This window comes from Dama dama, chromosome 20, assembly GCF_033118175.1.
Source record: "Dama dama isolate Ldn47 chromosome 20, ASM3311817v1, whole genome shotgun sequence".
Lineage (NCBI taxonomy): Eukaryota > Metazoa > Chordata > Mammalia > Artiodactyla > Cervidae > Dama > Dama dama.
The window spans coordinates 88345256-88367519 of NC_083700.1; the positions used below are offsets into that span (position 1 = coordinate 88345256).

At 38.8% G+C, this 22264-nt stretch overlaps 1 protein-coding gene across 1 annotated transcript in view; it reads left to right on the forward strand.

Annotated features, from left to right (window-relative positions):
- The window catches only part of USP24 (ubiquitin specific peptidase 24), a 137603-nt gene that overhangs the window by 83470 nt on the left and 31869 nt on the right, over positions 1-22264 (forward strand). The window contains exons 37-46 of the mRNA XM_061121790.1: positions 1878-1948; positions 2862-3022; positions 11298-11359; positions 13479-13670; positions 14640-14757; positions 16924-17068; positions 19461-19580; positions 20209-20334; positions 20966-21064; positions 22028-22110. Coding sequence (XP_060977773.1) covers positions 1878-1948; positions 2862-3022; positions 11298-11359; positions 13479-13670; positions 14640-14757; positions 16924-17068; positions 19461-19580; positions 20209-20334; positions 20966-21064; positions 22028-22110 — 1177 coding nt within the window. The remainder of the gene's footprint in view (positions 1-1877; positions 1949-2861; positions 3023-11297; positions 11360-13478; positions 13671-14639; positions 14758-16923; positions 17069-19460; positions 19581-20208; positions 20335-20965; positions 21065-22027; positions 22111-22264) is intronic.

The window sequence follows — 22264 nt, forward strand, 5'->3', positions numbered from 1 at the left end:
CTATAGAAGTAGAATTGTATATCAATCCCTAAACTGATAACAACTCCAGTATTAAAAATTATGAAACTCAAGATTTGTTCTTTTATTTTTGTTGTTGGTTTTGACAGACTGGGGCTATTGCCAAACATATTTTTAGCATTAGATTCCCCAAGGCTCGGCCCCTGGTCACTTTTTTCCCTCTGTCTACACTCATTCTCACCACATAATCACGTCCATGTTCACAGCCTTAAATTCCCTATATGTGTTGGTGACACTTAACTTTGCCTCTGTGGCCTGGACCCCTCCCCTGACATCTCTACTTAGATATATAGACTTCTTGAACTTAACATGTCCAGAACTGAACGCTGGTCTGGCCCGCACCACCCAAGAGACTGCCCATCTTAATTAATAGCATTTTCGTTCTTGGAGTCATCCTACTCCAGGATTCCTGTCTTTACACCCTACTTCTCATCTGCCAGCACATCCTTCTTCAGACTCTACCTGGATTCCTCCCCTTAGGCCACCTTTGCTGTCAGTACCCTCTGCTCCTCCATCATCTCTTACTTTGATTATAGCAGCAGTGCCCTGACTAATCTCCCTGCTTCTACCCTTGCAGTTTATTCTCCACACAGTAACCAGAGTGGACCCGCTAAAATGTAAGTCAGATCTTATCACTCCTCTCTTTACAGCCTTGCAGTGGCCTCAGTTCACATTGAGTGAAAGCCAAATCTTCCCTAAGGCCTTCCAGGCCTGACACCATCCACGCCCCTGATGCCTATGTGCCTTCACCTCTTGCACTCCCTGCCTCACCCACCATGCTTCAGCCACCCTGGCTTCCTAGCTATTCCCAGACACTCAGGCACATGCCTGCCTCAGGGCCCTTGCACTGGCTATTCCCACTTCCCCCACCTTTTTTTAGAGAAATCACAATTCTCACCTCTCTCAGCATTCACCTATAGACTCTTTGTTGTCGTTTTTTTCTGTATCGCTTATCACTGTACAGCCTACAGTAAGATTTCTCTGCTTATCATGTTTATTGTCATTATCCCCTCCCCACCTAGATGGTAAGCTCCGTAAGAACAGAGACTTTTGTCCCGTTTGTTTCCTAATGAATCCTTAACACCCAAACACTGTGTGGTGTGTAGTAGGCCCTCAATAAATACTTATTCAGGGATGAGGTCTTAACAACTTGACTTATAAAAATTGTACCAACACATGGAGCCCAATCATTGCTGTTATTACTGGTTCAGACTGCCTGTTACATAGAATTGGTGATCATTATGTATTATTCGGTATAACATCCAAATTCATCATATAAGATATCAAAAACATACAGAAAAAGTTACATGTTTATGGAACAGTAAAGTATCAAAAATTTGACAGTACAGTATCAAAAATGATTTACTTTGGTCAGATTTGCTTTTAAAGGCTTATATATGAAAAGTCTAAGTCACTGTGAAATACTATTGAGCATAAGCCATACTTTTCATTCAGTTTCCTACAGTTGTTTGATTACAGTAATATTTTCAAATCAGGATGAGAAAAGTTATAACTTCAAGCTTTTTCATCATTTGTAAGTTTATTGTGGAGTACATTTTGTAGTTCAGAGGTATTGATAGTTTATCAAAGCAAGACATATCTGTTCTGTCACTAGTGAGCACAAGACATTGTGGGGAAAAGTGAGGGTACAGAGATTACTTAAACACAGTCCTGCTCCCAAGCACCTTAGACACTCACGGGGGAATTATGGAGGTACTGAATTTGATTCTGTGTGGAAGAAGAGATGATGTCCACGATAGTTAAGGGTAAGAAATTATTCTAAACTTCTGAAATTTTGAAAATGCATTTCCTAACTTAGTTTCCTCCCCTGCCCCCATTCTCCTTATTCTTACCTTCAGCCTCTTTCTATAGCTTGCCTTGTGTTGCTGATTTTATCATTGATATTCTGCTTGGATCACCAAGTGCTGAGGTAAGGATTACTCAATACAAAACCCCTTTGGTCTTATTCTGCCTGGGCTCTCTGGATACCTATGACATTGTGGGGAGTTTAGAAGGAGTGGTGTTTAGTCCTCTTGAGGAATCATATAGAGTGCTACAGACCACTATGACAGCAAAGTGACCGCTTGGACTATCACCTTCCTTTCTTGTCTGTATTTCACCAGAAGTTAAGAAACTAGTGCTATGATTAACTTGTGTTTATTTATAACAAACAAAATCTTACAGTGTTCAACATCCATAGCTGGCCAAGTCAGCCAACATTAAACATTAACTTGTTGGCCCAAATCAAGAAAGACCAACTTCAAGCCGTGAACTTTCATCAGATCTTAGAATTCTCATTTTCGTACATGACCTTGAAAATTAACTTTGAGACACATGAAGAAGAGGGTTTTTTTTTTGTTTGCTTGTTTTCTAATTTTCATTTGCATTAAATTATAAGCCTGTTGATTAGAGTAGAATGTGCCATGCTCAGACACTCAGCCGTGTCTGACTCTCTGCAGCTGCATAACTGTAGCCCGCCAGGCTTCTCTGTCCATGCTCTTTTCCAGGCAAGAATACAGGAGTGGGTTGCCATGCCCTCCTCCAGGGGATCTTCCCAACCCAGGGATCAAACCCAGGTCTCCCATATTGTAGGTGGATTCTTCACCATCTGAGCCAGCAGGGAAGCCCAGGGTAGAATACAGTACTAGAATAATTTGGGAAATCAGTATCCAGACCACTCTTGATTTAGATTAGCCCTAGTGTATTCAATGTAAACTTTACTGATTGAAATGCTCACACCCTTATAGCATCCTTCAGAGTATGGACTTTGGAGGAAAATCCTTTTTTAAGCAGTCTGTATGTTGGTTGATGTACATCCTTGGCCACTAAAAATGTGATTTCAGATTCGCCGTGTTGCCTGCGATCAGCTGTACACTCTGAGCCAGACAGATACTTCAGCCCACCCGGATGTGCAGAAGCCAAATCAGTTTCTGCTGGGTGTGATTCTCACTGCTCAGCTGCCTCTCTGGTCCCCAACCAGTATCATGCGAGGAGTCAATCAGAGGTATGTAATAAAGATGAAAGCATTCACGTCATACGGAGAGGGAGTAATGATCTGTGTGCTGCTCCCCTACAGGCCACAGTACATGACTGAGATGACAGAATCTCTCCTTCTCTCTTCCAGCATGTATACCTTGAAAGAAGGCATTTCAGGTTTTCCTCCCACTTAGGACCAAAGAGTTAGAAGAAACAACACCAGGCTGTCTTTCTCTCCACCACCCCAGCTTCTACCTCCACCCTACCTGGTCCACCTACCCCAGAAAGAAGACTCACCTGGTGGTTGAGAAACTGCATTATTTGAGCCAGATCACTGTGTAAAGAGTTCACACCTGTACATCACATTTTTAGCATACTTTATAACTCCATGTCTAGAGGTACTAGGGTATCCTTCTAGCTTTTTCTTGGGTTTATACATCCTGGACATGGAAGGAGGCTTGTGGTCCAGGTTCAGAGACTTGAGTAAAACCATCCTGCCTGCCCCATCTTACTCCTGAGACAAGCCTGCCTACAAGGGTGCCCCAGTGTGGGCGCAGGCTGGGAAGTCAGAAATCCCACATTGACCTCAAGTTTAAGCCACTTTCTCCAGCTCAGCTTTACCAGCAAGCCCTTGCTCTGGGGCTTAGAAGATGCCACAGAGATTTGTGAAATCAGTATATATTTTCCTTTGTATATGCTTCATAAATTAAAGCCCTTAGTAGAAATGTTAGAGCTACTCCAAATACCACCAGACACATCCGCAACTGGACGCCGCTTCCACTTCAGCTCAGCCGCTTCATTCCTTCTGGAGCTCTTTCTCTGTTCTTCTCCAGTATCATATTGGACACCTACCGTCCTGGGGGGTTCATCTTTCAGTGTTGCATTGCTTTGCCTTTTCATACTGTTCATGGGGTTCTCAAGGCAAGAATGCTGAAGTAGCAGAGTACAACATGTGAAATGCTGGGCTGGGTGAAGCTTAGGCTGGAATCAAGATTGCCAGGAGAAATATTAATAACCCCAGATATGCAGATGACACCATCCTAATGGCAGAAAGCAGAGGATCTAAAGAGCCCCTTGATGAAGGTGAAAGAGGAGAGTGAAAAAGCTGGCTTAAAACTCAGCATTCAAAAAACTAAGATCATGGCATGTGGTCCCATCACTTCATGGCAAATAGATGGGGAAACAATGGAAACAGTAACAGACTTTGTTTTTGGGCTCCAAAATCACTGGACGGTGACTGCAGCCATGAAGTTAAAATATACTTGCTCCTTTGAAGAAAAGCTATGACAAACCTAGACAGTATATAAAAAGCAGAGATAGCACTTTGCCAACAAAGGTCCATCTAGTCAAAGCTATGGTTTTTCCAGTAGTCATGTATGGAGAGGTGGAGTATAAAGAAAGCTGAGCACCGAAGAACTGACACTTTTGAACTGTGGTGTTGGAGAAGACTTTTGAGAGTCCCTTGGACAGCAAGGAGATCCAACCAGTCCATCCTAAAGGAGATCAACCCTGAATATTCGTTGGCAGGACTGATGCTGAAACTCCAATACTTTGGCCACCTGATAGGAAGAGCTTATTCATTGGAAAAGACACTCATGCTGGGCAAGATTCAGGGCAGGAGGAGAAGGGGATGACAGAGGATGAGATGACTGGAAGGCATCACCGGCTCAATGGACATGAGTTTGAGCAAACTCTGGGAGACAGTGAAGGGCAGGGAAGCCTGGCATGTTGCAGTCCGTGGGATTGCAGAGTCGGGCCCAGCTAAGTGACTGAACAGCAACAAAAATTCCACATATCAAACTTGGTCTTTTTTTTTTCAGTGTAATAATATATACATAGGGGCTTCCCTAGTGGCACAGGTAGAAAATCTGCCTACAGTATGGGAGACCCAGGTTCAATCCCTGGGTTGGGAAGATCCATAACAGAACATTTAACATTATAACCATTTTTAACTGTACAGTGCAGTAACATTAAGTGTATTCACCTTGTTGTGCAGCCAAGCTCTTTAGCATTCCAAACTGGAAGTCTACACCAGTAAGAAGTCACTAAATGCAAGACTGGTAAATTTGACTCCAAAAAATTAAAATTTTCTATGAAAAAAAAATATACCTGAGTCAAAAGACAGTTAAACTGACTATATAGACTTATAACATATGAACATATGTGACAGACAGCAAACTAATTTTGATAATACATAAGAAGAGATATTATAAGCCACGAAAGACCAACAGCCAAATAGAAAAATGGACAAAGGACATGATGAGACAGTTCAGAGACAATCTTGTAGATGATGTTCTTTTTAGATTTACTAGATTTTTTTTTCTTTTACTGTGGTAGAATGTGCATAACATAAAATTTACAATTTTACCCATTTTAGGAGTGTAACTTAGTGAAATTAAGTACATACACATTTTTGTGTAACCATCACCACTGTCTGTTTCCAGAATTATTCCATCATCTCAAACTGAAATTCTTCTCCCATTAAACAATAATACCTCATTCATTTCCCTTCTTCCTCCAGGCACCAGCAACTACCAATTTAATTTCTATCTCTATAAATTTGACTATTCTAGGTACCTTGTAAAAGTGAAATCATACAATATTTGTCCTTTTCTATCTAGCTTATTTAACTTACCATAATATTTTCAGGATTCATCCATGTTATAGCATGAGTCAGGGTTTCATTTCTATTTAAGACTGAATGATAATTCCTTTTTGTATATATCATACTTTGTTTATCCATTTACCCTTCAGTTCAGTTCAGTTCAGTCACTCAGTCGTGTCTGACTCTTTGCAACCCCATTAACTACAGCATGCCAGGCCTCCCAGTCAATCACCAACTTCAAGAGTCCACCCAAACTAATGTCCATTGAGTTGGTGATGCCACCCAACCATCTCATCCTGTGTCATCACCTTCTCCTCCTGCCCTCAGTCTTTCCCAGCATCAGGGTCTTTTCAAATGAGTCAGCTCTTTGCATCAGGTGGCCAAAGCATTAGAGTTTCAGCTTCAATATCAGTCCTTCCAATGAACATCCAGTCACCTTGCAGTCTAAGGGATTCTCAAGAGTCTTCTCCAACACCACAGTTCAAAAGCATCAATTCTTCAGCACTCCGCTTTCTTTATAGTCCAACTGTCACATCCGTACATGACTACTGGAAAAACCATAGCCTTGATTAGATGGACCTTTATTGGCAAAGTAATGTCTCTGCTTTTTAATATGTTGTCTAAGTTGGTCATAACTTTTCTTCCAAGGAGTAAGCGTCTTTTTATTTCATGGCTGCAGTCACCATCTGCACTGAATTTGTAGCCCAAAAAAGTAAAGTCAGACACTGTTTCCACTGTTTCCCCATCTATTTGCCATGAAGTTATGGGACCAGATGCCATGATCTTAGTTTTCTGAATGTTGAGCTTTAAGCCAACTTTTTCACTATCCTCTTTCACTTTCATCAAGAGGCTCTTTAGTTCTTCTTCACTTTCTGCCATAAGGATAGTCATCTGCATATCTGAGGTTATTGATATTTCTCCCAGCAATCTTGATTCCAGCTTGTGCTTCCTCCAGCCCAGCGTTTCTCCTGATGTACTCTGCATAGAAGTTAAATTAGCAGGGTGACAGTATACAGCCTTGATGTACTCCTTTTCCTATTTGGAACCAGTCTGTTGTTCCATGTCCACTTCTAACTGTTGCTTCCTGACCTGCATACACGTTTCTCAAGAGGCAGGTCAGGTGGTCTGGTATTCCCATCTCTCTCAGAATTTTCCACAGTTTATTGTGATCCACACAGTCAAAGGCTTTGGCATAGTCAATGAAGCAGAAATAGATGTTTTTCTGGAACTCTCTTGCTTTTTCAATGATCCAGTGAATGATGGCAATTTGATCTCTGGTTCCTCTGCCTTTTGTAAAAACAGCTTGAACATCTGGAAGTTCACGGTTCACATATTGCTGAAACCTGGCTTGGAGAATTTTGAGCATCACTTTACTAGCGTGTGAGATGAGTGCAATTGTGTGGTAGTTTGAGCATTCTTTGGCATTGCCTTTCTTTGGGATTGGAATGAAAACTGACCTTTTCCAGTCCTGTGGCCACTGCTGAGTTTTCCAAATTTGCTGGCATATTGAGTGCAGCACTTTCACAGCATCATCTTTCAGGATTTGAAATAGCTCAGCTGGAATTCCATCATCTTCACTAGCTTTGTTCGTAGTGATGCTTCCTAAAGCCCACTTGACTTCATATTCCAGGATGTCTGATTCTAGATGAGTGATCACACCTTCGCGATGATCTGGGTCATGAAGATCTTTTTTGTACAGTTCTTCTGTGTATCCTTGCCACCTCTTCTTAATATCTTCTACTTCTGTTAGATCCCTACCATTTCTGTCCTTTATTGAGCCCATCTTTGCATGAAATGTTCCCTTGGTATCTCTAATTTTCTTGAAGAGACCTCTAGTCTTTCCCATCCTATTGTTTTCCTCTATTTCTTTGCACTGATCACTGAGGAAGGCTTTCTTATCGCTCCTTGCTATTTTTTGGAACTCTGCATTCAAATGGATATATCTTTCCTTTTCTCCTTTGCTTTTTGCTTCTCTTCTTTTCACAGCTATTTGTTAGGCCTCCTCAGACAGCCATTTTGCTTTTTTTTGCATCTCTTTTTCTTGGGGATGGTCTTGATCCCTGTCTTCTATACAATGTCACGGACCTCTGTCCATAGTTCATCAGGCACTCTTATCAGATCTAGTCCCTTACATCTATTTCTCACTTCTTCTGTATAGTCATATGGGATTTGATTTAGGTCATACCTGAATGGTCTAGTGGTTTTCCCTACTTTCTTCATTTTAAGTCTGAACTTGGCAGTAAGGAGTTCATGATCTGAGCCACAGTCAGCTCCCAGTCTTCTTTTTGCTAACTGTGTAGAGCTTCTCCATCTTTAGCTGCAAAGAATATCATCAGTCTGGTTTCAGTGTTGGCCATCTCGTGATGTCCATGTGTAGAGTCTTCTCTTGTGTTGTTGGAAGAGGGTGTTTGCTATGACCAGTGCATTCTCTTGGCAGAACTCTATTAGCCTTTGCTCTGCTTCATTCCGTACTCCAAGGCCAAATTTGCCTGTTACTCCAGGTGTTTCTTGACTTCCTACTTTTGCATTCCAGTCCCCTATAATGAAAAGGACATCTTTTTTGGGTATTAGTTCTAGAAGGTCTTGTAGGTCTTCATAGAACTGTTCAGCTTCAGCTTCTTCAGCATTACTGGTCGGGGCATAGACTTGGATTACTGTGATATTGAATGGTTTGCCTTGGAAACAAACAGAGATCATTCTGTCATTTTTGAGACTGCATCCAATTACTGCATTTCTGACTCTTTTGTTGACTATGATGGCTACACCATTTCTTCTAAGGGATTCCTGCCCACAGTAATAGATATAATGGTCATCTGAGTTAAAGTCACGCATTTCATTCCATTTTAGTTCACTGATTCCTAGAATGTCGACGTTCACTCTTGCCATCTCCTGTTTGACCACTTCGAATTTGCTTTGATTCATGGACCTAACATTCCAGGTTCCTATGCAATAGTGCTCTTTACAGCATCGGACCTTGCTTCTATCACCATTCCCATGCACAACTGGGTGTTGTTTTTGCTTTGGCTCCATCGCTTCATTCTTTCTGGAGTTATTCACCCATAGGTGGACGTTTGGTTTCCATCTTTTAGCTGGTATAAATAATGCTACTATCAACCATGAGTATATGGATACCATTTTGAGTCCTGCTTTTGGTTCTTTTGTGTATATGCCCAGAAGTAGAATTGCTGGGTCATGTAATAGTTCTGTGCTTGATTTTTTTGAGGAACCACCACATTGTTTCCACAGTAGCTGTACCATTTTACTCTCCCACCAGCAATGTATAAGGGTTCCATATTCTCCATATTCTTGCCAACACTTGTTTTCTTTTTGCTTTTGATAATAACTACCCTAATGAGTGTGAAGTGGCACCTTGGGGTTTTCATTTGCATTTCTCTAGTGATTAGTGATTTTGAGTATCTCATTGTGTGCTTATTGGCCATTTGTATATCTTCTTTGGAGAAATGTCTGTTCAAGTCCTTTTCTTATTTTTAAGTTAGGTTTTCCATTTTTTGTTGTTCTTCTTTATATATTCTGAATATTAATCCCTTATCACGTACATGATTTGCATATATTTTCTCTCATTCTTATGCTCCTCCTTTGTCTAGTGATTCTAGCATGAAAAGGCATTAAATTTTGTCATTTTTTCTGTGTTAATCAAGGGAATCATGTGGGGGGGTTTTTCCTTCATTCTGTTAATGTAGTATATTCATTGATTGGTTTTCGAATTTTGAACCATCCTTGCATTCCAGATATTAGTCTCAGTTGTTCATGGTGTTTAATTCTTTAAATGTGACTGCCAAATTAGATTTGCTAGGAAGTGTTCCTTCCTCTTCCATTTTTTGGGAAAAGTTTGAAAAGGGTTGGTGTTGATTCTTCTTTAAATGTTGAATGGAATTTACCAGTGCAGCCATTTGGTCCAAGAATTTTTTTTGTTGATAGGTTTTTTATTGATTCAGTGTTCTTGTTAGTGATAGTATACAATCACTGTTTCTTCCTCATTCAGTCTTCTGAAGTGTTATGCTTCTAAGGATTTTCCATTTCATCTAGGTTATCCGATTTGTTGGTATACAGTTGGTCATAGTACGATCTTATAATCTCTCATATATGGAGATTCCTGGCCCACATATCTAAGTCTCAAATATTGTTTTGAAGCATTTAAGCTATTTTAAACTTTATAAATTTATAAATAAGGAAGAAATTTAAGATTTTGGTTTCTGAGACAAGATAATTTTGAGTGACTTTAAAGTTAAAAAGTTAACTAAAATTTAGAGTTATGTTACAGCTAACCCCATTTAACCTAAATTAGATATTAGTTGTATATTTCTGGTAATGAAAATTAATTCTTCTTAAATACTGTAAGGCCAAATTTCAAAGAATGATTTTTCCCTGACAAAGACGTGGATTAAAAGTTATAGAAACTTCTCCTTTTTTTGCCCTTGTAGATTTTTTACTTTAGTATTCCAGTTTTTCCTAGTTAAAAGGTTTCTAAAATCAGATGATCCTTTTGTTAACTAGTAAGCTCAATGATTCTTTAGTTGAAATGTGTAAACCATTTCCAAGTAATAAGCTATTGTGCTTAAATAGTAAGCTATAATAATGGTGATAATAGCAGTTATGGGCTGATTATGTGCCTCACAATATGCTAAATTCTTTGCATATATTTATCATTTAATCTTCACAGTAGCCAAATGAGCTTGGCAGTTTTATTATCGCCACTTTTTTAATAATCATAATTCTTGGTTCATTTGTAGTCTCATCATTAGTGCATTCTTGAGCCCTTTATGTTTGTATATATGTTTGCACGTCTATTTCTGATACTCTGGTAAGCATTTAGAAATCAGGAAACTGTGCTCGCTTTGGCAGCACATATACTAGAAATCAGGAAACTATGAAAACTAAAATACATCGTCCCTGGACACCCAGCTATTAAGTAGTGGAAAATGAAAGTGTTAGTCACTCAGCGACCCTATGGACTGTAGCCCACCAGATTTCTCTGTCCATGGAATTCTCCAGTCAAGAATACTGGAGTTAGTAGCCATTCCCTTCTCCTGGGTATCTTCCCAACCCAGGGGATAGAATCCAGGTCTCTCTCATTGCAGGCAAATTCTTTACTGTCTGAGCCATGAGTAGTGGAGCCAGGATTAAAAGTAAGGTCCACCTTACTTTAAAATGTAAACCTGTGCTCTTCATTACGGTAATTGCCCAAAAAAAGCTTCATTGATCATCTTAGAAAAAAGAATTTACGTTTTTCTTTCTTCTTTTATCCACTTTATTTTGCTTCTTAGCTCTGTCACCAATTGACATATGTATGTATTTTTCATCTGTTGTCTGTCTCCATTGTTTCTTGTTCATTGGTCTCCTAAAACAGTTCCAAGCATGTAGTAGGAGCTTAGTGTGTATCAGTTAATATTTGAACAGTGAATGTAATCAGTGGATTATGTATGCAGTCAGTGTGTACATCATTACAAAATGTGATAGATTTAGTAAATTTCTTCTCTACACTATTATTCCTTTATTATATCTGTATAAGTAAAATCACTAGTGTGTGTCTTGCTGAAATACTTAAGTTGAATTAATGTAGTTATTTTATGCTTAGGAAAATTATCTTATTCATGTTTCATTAATTTATTCTTATAAGGAATTTTTTTTATTTTCAAACCAGCCTCTTTTTGATCATTCAAATCTATCTATTTTTTAGACTGTTATCCCAGTGCATGGAGTATTTTGATCTGAGGTGCCAATTATTAGATGATCTGACAAGTAAGTATATGTCTAAATGATTTGTCAGGGGAGGGGTTGAGGAGAACTAGAAAAGAAAGCCAAACAGACATTTCTAAATCTGACTTAATATATCTGAGATATAAACAACTTTATGATTATTGTTTGAAGTTGAATTTTATTCTCTTGAAAATATTTTACAGTAGTATGTAACCCCATGTACCAATTAGCTCTTCTATAATATGTCCAGCCATTAATGTATTGAGATTTGTTGATATTAAAAATTGTCAAAGGCTCATATTTTAATCACACTGATACAGAATTGTTAGGAAGAGTCTTTCTCCATTACAGTCAATTCTGACAGTTTGGAAGGTTTGAAGGAAAAGAGGGAAGCTCTGTTGTGATATGTTGATAGTAATAGAAGTGAGTGATGGAAGTCAGGTAATTGTTTAGTGTTAGGTGACTTGCAATATCATTGTTAGAAACACTGTTGTTAGAGTGTTTAGATTTTAATCATCTGTACTTACTCTTATATAATGCAAATACGCGTTTGAATGCTCTGAATTTTAGTTGTTCCAATCAAGAGTTTGTTAATTTTAATCCTACCCTTTACACAAAGCTTATAGGGAAGATTTATAATAAATAAATATAAATAAAATGAAAGTCAGGATCAACGAAAGCATTGATTGGAAAAGAATGTCAAGCCCAGGAGGTTAAAAAAAATACCTCCTAGAATTAGGTTGTGAGGTTCCTAAAAAACAAAGGTAAAAGGGGAATTGCATTTCTTTGGTTGTTCTCAGTACCCTAGAGGAAGAAACAGAATGGTTTTTCAAAAGAAACACAGAACCTAAAAGAAACAACACATAGGTCTTCAGATAATGGACACATAGAGGGAGAGTGACTAAGAAGCCTCAGCAGCATCTCTAAAGCAGACACCATCCTGGGTTTCATGAGTGCCCCTCAGAAGCTGAGGACAGAGTACTCTGAGCACTGTGGTGACATTGGTTTTGTTGGAACCTGAGATGACGCAGTCTGTGTCTTAATTCAGGAATAAGACCTGTACTGTCTAGGGAAGTGGATGAACTACATGTCCATATAGCTTGGCACTGCATATTTCAACCAAGCTTCCAATGTTGAATTAGGCAGCAGCCCGAAAAGATTTGCTTTGTGGCTTGGACTTGTAGAGGGTATTCTGTTTTGCTGCTTGAGAACTGGACTCATGAATTGGCTGGACACGTACATCCTCAGAATGCATGAACAGGTTATTAGTAGAAGCCTTTTCTGTGCCATTGAGCCATCAAGTAAGGGATCCAAGATCCCTTCATTGATACTGAGGGCAGAGTGGGAATATGTTTTGAAATGAGCAGTCTTGCCATTTTTGGAGTATTGTCCGTATGCCGGGGCCTATACTAGCCCCTTTACACACAGCCCCTGCAGTGTAGGTGATAGCCCCATTCTGTGAATGAGGAAGCCAGGACACACAGTGTCACCAGAAGTATCTTTCCATCTCGCCCCGTGGGGCCCTGCTTGCCTGTGGCCCCAGTGCACCGGGAAGAGAGTTTGATTACTCCTGCTCTCCCTGCTAGTCCCAGCTTCCACTACGGAATCTTATTTTCAATCCTTGTTTGGAGGGGAAAGCAAAATACTAAATTCAGAAGAGCAGAGTAGTTCTCTCAAGGCTGGCTCATTGTCTGGAAGCCTGGATCCTGCCGCCCACTGTGGACCCCTCTCTCCTCCGCAGAGCTCCACACTCCCTAGGCATAGGTAAAGCTCCAGGACCACTGGCTTTCCTCTCACCTCTTGACTGACCACTTCCTGCTCTGGAAGGGTTCCTTCCCTGGGACATCTGCTCACACCCACCGAGCAAGGGTTGTCCCCTTCAGCTTGTATCCCCAGCACGAGCACCATGACCCACAGAGGATGCACTCAGGGCCGTTTGATCTGTGACTGAGAGGAGGAGGCAGGGAAGGAACGGACTTGTGTGAGCCTTCATAGTCCCCTGGGCAGTTGCTGTTCATCACTGACGATTTCTCTAATCTGTGAGATGAAAGATTGAGACTTGTCTCTGCTTGATTACTTTCATTCAGGATTTGACTCTGAAAGAAATCCTTCTTTCTTCAAAATGAGGTGTTTTTTGTTTTGTCTGGTTTTTCTATCTTAGCTTCAGAAATGGAGCAGTTAAGAATCAGCCCAGCTACCATGCTTGAAGATGAGATTACCTGGCTGGATAACTTTGAACCCAATCGCACAGCTGAATGTGAGACCAGTGAAGCAGACAACATCTTACTGGCGGGACACTTACGGCTCATCAAGACCCTTCTTTCACTCTGTGGGGCGGAAAAGGAAATGCTTGGTAATTATTGCTTCATCTTATCACGTGACATAGTACCTCAGTGCTCAGGTATTGCCATAGTGTTGTGTGAAATTGGGAACATAAGACAGGTGCTAAGTGTTCCATAGAGAACTCACCCTTCAGACAATAGGAGGCTGTCTGGAATTTTAGTGGCTAACCAATATAAGGTGTATTTTATCTGTGTCATTAAACCATATAGAGAATTTTATAGTGTTCAAAATAGTTGGATCACATAACTTATTAGTAACAAAATAATAAATCATAGATTTTTCTCTTTTTTACAGTTACATACTTTATAAAATATAATCCATTGTGTATCTTACCTCTTTTACAGATTATTCTTGTCTGGAGAGGCAGACCCCAACCACCGCCCCCTGGGTGGTGGGATACATATATAATTTGTAAAAGCATATTCAGTATTATAAATTATATTCAGAAAGCAAATCAAAATGTTGATTATCACTTCTATCACACAAACTAAGTTCTATAAAAGTTTTCTTGGCTACTGGGGATACATAGAAAAGAGTGATCCTAAACCAGGGTGAGATGGGGCACATCATTTTTACCTGCAGATTTTTAAAGTTTTCAGACCTTTTATTTGGACTCCCCCTATGCCCAGAGTAAAGTACATTATTCACCCAAACGATCTGCCTTGTGGTGTTCTTGTCGTTTGTGTTCCTTAAGTGAAAGTGTAACTCCTTTCCCTCTATTGTCAGCTCTTAAAGGAAGGTACCTGCACTTGTATATCTTAATATCCTGTTCCCTGACTCTCCCACCCATCCCCACCCTGCTGCTCCACAGAGCTTTGCCAGGTACTGTAAGTGCTCAAAAAATAAGCATCAAGTAGATTGAGTGTCCTGCCACTGGGTGCCCGCGGGTGCCTTTGCTGCTCTGATATGAAAGTGCAAGACAGGGTCTTTGAATTGAATGTGTGTTCATCCTCAACATGAATATTATGCTCTATTCCAGGTTCATCACTCATTAAACCATTGTTAGATGACTTCCTTTTCCGAGCTTCTAGAATTATTTTAAATAGTCATTCTCCAGCTGGCAGTGCCGCCATCAGTCAACAGGACTTTCATCCAAAGTATGGAAAATGCACGTTGTGTTCAGTTTTGGTAAAAATTCTAATTCGAAACTTTAGTCCAAAAAGATTTTCTTAACTTGGAGTCTGTCTTCCATCTTGTGAGTGTGTGTAGCTTGTAAGATATTACCCTCTGTGTAAAGAAATGCATGTAAGGGGGCTTAGGATAAAGCCTACTGGCACATAGTACTGCTGAGCAAGTGTGCCAGTACTGATATTATCATCAGGATGGAAGAGTGAGAATGTTAACTTGATCAGTAACAAATTCCGAGAGAAACTGAGGTTTTAAGAATTGCTTCCAGAGTAAATTAGGCTCTGAGTCTTGAGGGATTCTGTGAGGAGAAAAGCATTGGTGCTTTAGTGCATGAACCCTGCAATTTGCTGAGTATTGACTGTGTCCTGATAATTAAAACTGATAGTGATTTACTACAGTGGTAATTTTAAAATCCAATTTTTTATCAGTTTTTATGGGTAGAAATTTGGAAGATCCTTTCACAGAGTCGACCCTGCGTGGGTGCTATTTATGTTCTTGGGAGGAGGACGCAGCTACAAGCTGCCATCTTATTTGCTCTCAACCTAACTTACTTTGTTCTTTTCTCATGAAAACCAGAGTTAATTGAGGTAATCCTGAAGAAACTGAGGATTTGGTATTTAACCAGTGAAAAAAATTCCCATACAATTTCAGTAGTTATTGAAATGGGCAAGGCATAATAAGCAATATTTTATGAAATCTTAAGAGGTGTCTTATCATGTATAGCTATTTCTCTATCTAGAAATTCCTTATTAGCAAAATCTGTTTTAGGTAATCTTCGTTAAAACTCTCAGGGTGTCCTTCACACTGTGACCCCAGTCCTTACCCCTGCCCTAGTCTTGTTCTGGAAGATTTGGTGCTAGGTCTGCCAGAGTCTTTTGTTAAAGCAGTGGAAACACGTGATTATCTCAGTTTTCAGTGAACAGAGAAAACAAATCTTCAGCAGTTTTCACTGAAATTTTTTTTCATGAATCCTTCCATTTGTATTTATTATTGTAAAAGTAATACATCCATCAACATGGAGGTGATTTTAAATCACATACAGTACCTTGAATAGAAAAGGAAACACTTTGTTTCATCGCTCCCTGGTGTACTGAATGGTGTTTATTTATCATAATGACTCACAGCCTTTTACTACCTAAATTCTAAAGCCAGCAAGAGATTTAAAATACACAGAAACTCTTCACAAGTAATACTATTCTTGTATCACACCAACAAAAGAACTTCTTAATGTATGTATAGATTTATATATATGGTACCTTCTATTCATTCTTTACCTGTCCTTTGCAACCCAGAAATGCAGTTAAGAAGCAGAGGATAGTGCCAGGTCCATGGCCTGTATCCTCAGTGCCTGATGCAGTTCTGATCTCCCTGCCCCTCAGCCCCCTCTTGAACACACTTCCTACACTCCATTCCATAACTGTTTCTCTCAGAGGTTGGATGTCCTCTTTTCTGTGTATCCTTCCTAACCTGTGACCTCCTAAGAAATGCAAGGTTGTTTTAGGTGACAGTGAGAAATTACTGTCCATCCCCCAAATGATTTCTATTAAAGGGGAGTAGTAAAGAAGCCTTTGGTTTCCTGCAGAATGCTTGCTAATTATTTTTCACTGTCACTTTATAAACACATTAAGTTGGCAAGCTATTTCTGTCTCCACATTTTCAGAAAAATAGAAAGCTGACTAGTATCCTTGATGTTTATGGGCATCTATTCTGATTTGTATAGCTTTCTGCCATGTAGATATTTGAATTTCAGGGTAGTATCTACAAAAACTTTTCTTCCTACCTATTTTGATTGAAAGATAGTTGTTTCCATGTTATTTTTTGGTAAAGTTTTCAGACTCTTTATATTCTTGCTAATCCATCCCTTAGATAAGAGTATTCTGGAGTCATAATGGAAAGATTTGCTACTTTATCATCAGGCCAAGAAGATATTTAGCTCTAAATCACAATCATCCTTCCTCTGTTCATTGTCTCTTCTTTTGTTACCTGATCACCTCCCACTAGATTCCTGGGTTCTGAGTTAACCCTGTTTTAGAGATTGCATCTCTTATATTTTCATTTCAAATGTTGGTTTAATTTAATGAGCGACTTAAGTAAGCTATTCACTGTTGAAATTCACTTGTGTCTTTTGTTTTTAGGTGTAGTACAGTGAATAGCCGATTGGCAGCCTACGAAGTCCTTGTCATGCTGGCTGATAGCTCACCTTCAAATCTTCAAATTATTACAAAAGAACTACTTTCTATGCATCATCAGCCTGATCCTGCTCTTACCAAGGAATTTGATGTAAGTTTTCTAGACCTTGATGCACTTAATTTTTTTTAGAATGAGCTCTTGTTTAAACATAGTATTTTAAAACTATGTTTGCATTATCCTAGTCACAAAGAAAGTCAGGTTATTCCTTTGCTTATCATGTTCACATACTCAAATTAGCTGTAATCTCTAGTGTATTATCCATGGTACCCTTTTAATTAAAATAAAGAAGACTTTTTAATTTTTATTTTTTATTTATTTATCTTTGACTGCTCTGGGTCTTCGTTGCTATACAGGGCTTTCTCTAGTCGTGGCCAAGTGGGGGCTACTCTCTACAATGAAAAGGTGCAGACTTTTTATTGTAGTGACTTCTCTTGCCATGGAGCACGGGGCTCTAGATGCCTGGGCTTCAGTAGTTGTGGAGCATGGGCTCAGTAGTTGCAGCTCACAGGCTCTAGAGCAGTGACTTCAGTAGTTGTGGCTCACCGGCCCAGTTGCCACTAGTCTTGTGAAATCTTCCCCAGACCAGGGGTAGAACCCATGTCCTCTGCTTTGGCAGACAGATTCTTCATTGCTGGGCTACAAGGGAAGTCCCAAAAAAAGGAGACATTTTTAAGTCAAGTGATAATTATTCACAGTATAAACTAGCATTTCAACCTTTTTTTTGAGAAACTATGCTCGGTACAGTGACAGGGCTACAAACTCAAACAAACACTGGCTCTGGCACAATCTAGTCTGTGTTCACTTAAATTCAACTAAGATTTATTGAGTTTACCATGCATTGAGGCGCTATAGGCTTCTGGAGCTCAAAAATAATGATGTAATTCCAGCCCTTAGATAGAGGTATATCCTGAATGCTCTGCTAACAGAGGCACTTTGACACCAGATGGTGGTATTTTAGAATGCATCTTAGAAATTATAGCATTTAAAATAGAGCCTTTAATAGTAGTGAGCCAATTGAGGCAAGGTGGGAAAGTCATTTCAGACATGAGAAGCTATGTCAACATCTACAAGAGGGAAACGAGCTGCGGATAGATGCCCTGGAGCACCAGACCAGGCAGAGGGACACTTTTAAAGCATCCTCCACTAACATGCAGAGGCAGTCTCACCCCTTTGGATGCCTGAGCTGAGTACTGTGAAACAGTTAGGCAGGGAAAGAAGTGAGGTGTTCTAAATAGAGGAAATAGTACTTGCAAAGTGAAATGTATGCATAAATTGGGAGCTGTTTTGGTATGAACTGTTTAGTTTATAATGCTTATTTTATGCTATGCTTTAAGTTTTACATGCATTTAATAATCAGATTAAAATGACAGTCTTACTTTAGTAAGCCAGGGATTATATCAGCATAATCAAGAAAATATTTGTCATATAAGTACACTTTTAGCACTGTTATGAACAAGGTTTTTCTTGTTTTGCAACTTTTTTTTTAATCTGTGCTTTAGACTGCAAATAAATTACAGTGTTAATTAGATCATAAAAATTATCTTGCTCTAAGTATATGTTGAATGTTAATGAAAAGTATATGATATTTAGCAATTCCTTTCAGTCCAGAAGGCCTCCAGGGTCTTGTCAGTTAGTTAGTTATTACATGGATGCAGGTGCTTGATAAATGCAGATAAAATATGGTTCTGGTCATAGCATTCGCACCAAATTCTACTATAATCATGTTTCAGAGTGTGTCACTACAGTATCCTTTTTCACTTGGAGAAGTGCCATGTTGAACTTTATTCAGGATGCCTTTTCTAAATTATTTCTACCTAGAAAACACTATATTAGAATCTGCATTATTGCAAAACATCCTAAAGTAAAATGCTACAGTATTTACATATTTTTTTAATTGCATGCTTATTAGAGGAAGTTCAGTAGAAGAATGTTACCTTCTCAGAAAGTAAGAGAAGGAATATGATCCTTTCTTGACCATCCAGACATGTTACGATTCTTCGTAGTAAACACTTCACAGAACCCTTCCTATTTTTCAAAGTACTACCTCAGTTTGAAAATATGTATCAATATTTTTAATTAATGTCTACCCTACTATATAATGTAAGCTCCTTGAGATCAAAGAGCAAATATATTTCTGCTCTCTCATATCCCTGGCACAGGGTACTCTAAAGAAGTATTGGTTGAATGATAATGAAGTGACTAAATACATCACTACATAGTGAATATGCAAATACATGCTTCATATATGGGAGGTATTTTAGGAACTAAATGGAAACACTAAGATAGTCGTTTTAGAGTTGCATTGCATCTGTAGAGATGCTTTGTGGATATGGGTTTGCTACCATAGCTCGTTGATACACCGGATGGATACATTTGCAAGTTTCTCTCTTTTCCTGTGGGATATCTGACAGAGCTGTGAGGAAGTCTGCTGGTGGCCGAGATACTAACTCTGTCTCTACGTTTCTACTCCTTTCTTTCCTAGTACCTTCCCCCTGTGGATAGCAGGTCCAGCTCAGGGTTTGTGGGGCTGAGGAATGGTGGTGCTACGTGTTACATGAATGCAGTCTTCCAGCAGCTATATATGCAACCTGGTCTCCCAGAGGTGACTTCCTTCCTCTTTTCTGTTTCGTTTCATAAACGTGTGTGCCTGAGAACTGTTCCATATTCATATATTGAATTTTGGGGTTTACTAAAACTAGACATACTTAGAGATTCTGTAGTAGCTTCTGAAGTCTGTATAGATGACATTGTTCATAAACTTTTATAAATCTGCTGAGGTCTCATACTGCCTGTTTGACAGATGAGTTTGACCTAATGTGATTTTTTAATTCCTGAAATTATTCTCAAATTCTATCCCATAAAGCTATTAATGTTTCTTCTGTTTTAGAAATATTTAGACTCTATCATTTGTACTTTGTAATAATCTACTAGTAGGTTATGATATAGCAGTAAATAGTTTTGAGAATATTCTGTCATTATGTCATACTAATTTCTTGTAAAGATCCTAGTATTATTAGTTTCAGTTTTTCATAACCGAACAGAAGCTCAGAGATGATTTGTTCATTATTATACTAGCTAGAAGTGTTGAAGCTAAACATATGCAGAGCTGTAGCCACAGCTAAACACACATGCCATTCTGAAAGAACAATGTGGGTACGTGCGGTATAGAAATCAAAGTTTTCTGAAAGTGGTTGAATATTTCTAATTTAATACATTTAATTTCTTTTTAGTCATTACTTTCAGTGGATGATGACACGGACAATCCGGATGATAGTGTATTCTACCAAGTGCAGTCTCTTTTTGGGCATTTGATGGAAAGCAAACTACAGTACTATGTACCAGAGAACTTTTGGAAGGTATTTCACCCAGTAACTCTTTAGATTGAAAGATGTTAGCTATTTGGAATGTGGCTACATTCTTTCTCTAGTGATAACAGTCTCTTGTTTATTAACTCTAGACTAATGCCATTGCCAAGAACCTATAAAAGAAATATCTTTACCATTCTTCACGTGATTAGAATGTTGAGAATAGTCATTTATATAATTTCTAGAGATTTGCTAGTGTTAATTGTTTGGGCTATTTCCCCTTATTCTTACTTGTCTGTCTGAAATATTTGTTCAAATTATTCCTCTGAACATATGCGGATTTCACTAATACCTATAAATAAAGAATATTCTTCTAAAGCATTGCTGTATTATGTTTTGCCTTATATTTCCCCCATAGGTTGGATAGTTTCTAAGAGAGAAACTGACTGTTCCTTGATCTTAAATCTCACCCTATATGGTTTCATACCCTTATTATTATAAAGAGACTGAGGAAAAACATAGATGGCTGAATACAAGCTAATCTCACATCAGTAAAAACTTTTATATTCTAATAGTGAACTTGATTTTTAGAAGCATTTAAGGACTCTCTTGCATTCCTTTTCTACCATATTCAGAAAATGCTATTTTTCCTTCAACAATGTATTTAATTCTTGTTACATAGATTTTCAAGATGTGGAACAAAGAACTTTATGTGAGAGAACAGCAGGATGCATATGAATTCTTCACCAGTCTCATCGATCAGATGGATGAGTACCTCAAGGTAGAAAAAACTTGCATTTTTCCCTCTCATTCTCTCGAAGTCTAGCATGAGAACAGTACTAGAATTTGGGATTACAAATCAGAAAGTGATTATCTTTAATACCACAACTGTAATTAAGTTCATCTGGGTTTGAATATCAAAATGTACAGAACACTATAGGTTATAGATTTATTTTCTTAATTCATCTGACACTTGTATATAATTCTTAACCTATATTCCATAGTAATAACTATTTGTAGCTACACACTATGTGTCTGTGTTGAAGTAACCTTGCCTCACAGCAGTGCTGCCATCAGCAGTGAACTGATGGCCCCGCACAGAGCTTCTTGCTTTGTCAAAGGGAATGAAAGGACCAGATTCAGAAGTTGTTTGTGGTTATGTGACCCAGAGCTTCCTATCTCTGCCCAGTAAAACATGTCACAAACTTCCTAAGTGGTGTCGCCTTCTAAGATACAGACAACCTCCCGTCACTGCCAGCATTACCGCTCCTCTCATCAGAAGGCACAAGTTACCCACTTCTTTAAAAAAAAATAAAGTACAGGGATTTCTCTGGTGATCCAGTGGTTAGGACTCTGCTTCTACTGCAGGGGGCCCAAAATAAAATAACTTATAAATCTGTAGCATTCTACCCACAAGAAAAAAGAAGAGATCATGGAGAATTACTGCTAGCTCAGTAACTGTGGGCAAGGGGAGAAGGACTCAGATCATCATGGAGAGTGCCGTCCTTTGTCAGTGTGGCCGACGGCTCTGCTCTTCCTTTTCTGATTATTTACGTTACTCTGACAGTAGGTCTGCGGGTTGTAATTCTTTCATTAGTTCACAGCTTAAACTACCAAGCCAACTAATTTTATTTTGTTGGGTAAATTAAAATCTGTGCTTTAGCTTAGGTCTAAATAAATTCCGTATAAACAACGTAAAAGTTCTAACGGTGTCAACTGAAATTTTAACTTTGTATTTCAACAGAAAATGGGGAGAGACCAAATCTTTAAGAATACTTTTCAGGGCATCTATTCTGATCAGAAAATCTGTAAAGACTGTCCTCACAGGTTAGTGAAAATAACACTGACATCAAAAAAATAACCATCATCTTTTTTTGAATGATTCTTCTAATATGGTGTAGATTTTTTATTCATTGAGAGACTTGCAGATATAATCTCCTAATGGATCTATATATGTTTTTTGAATTAAATTTCTTTTGGT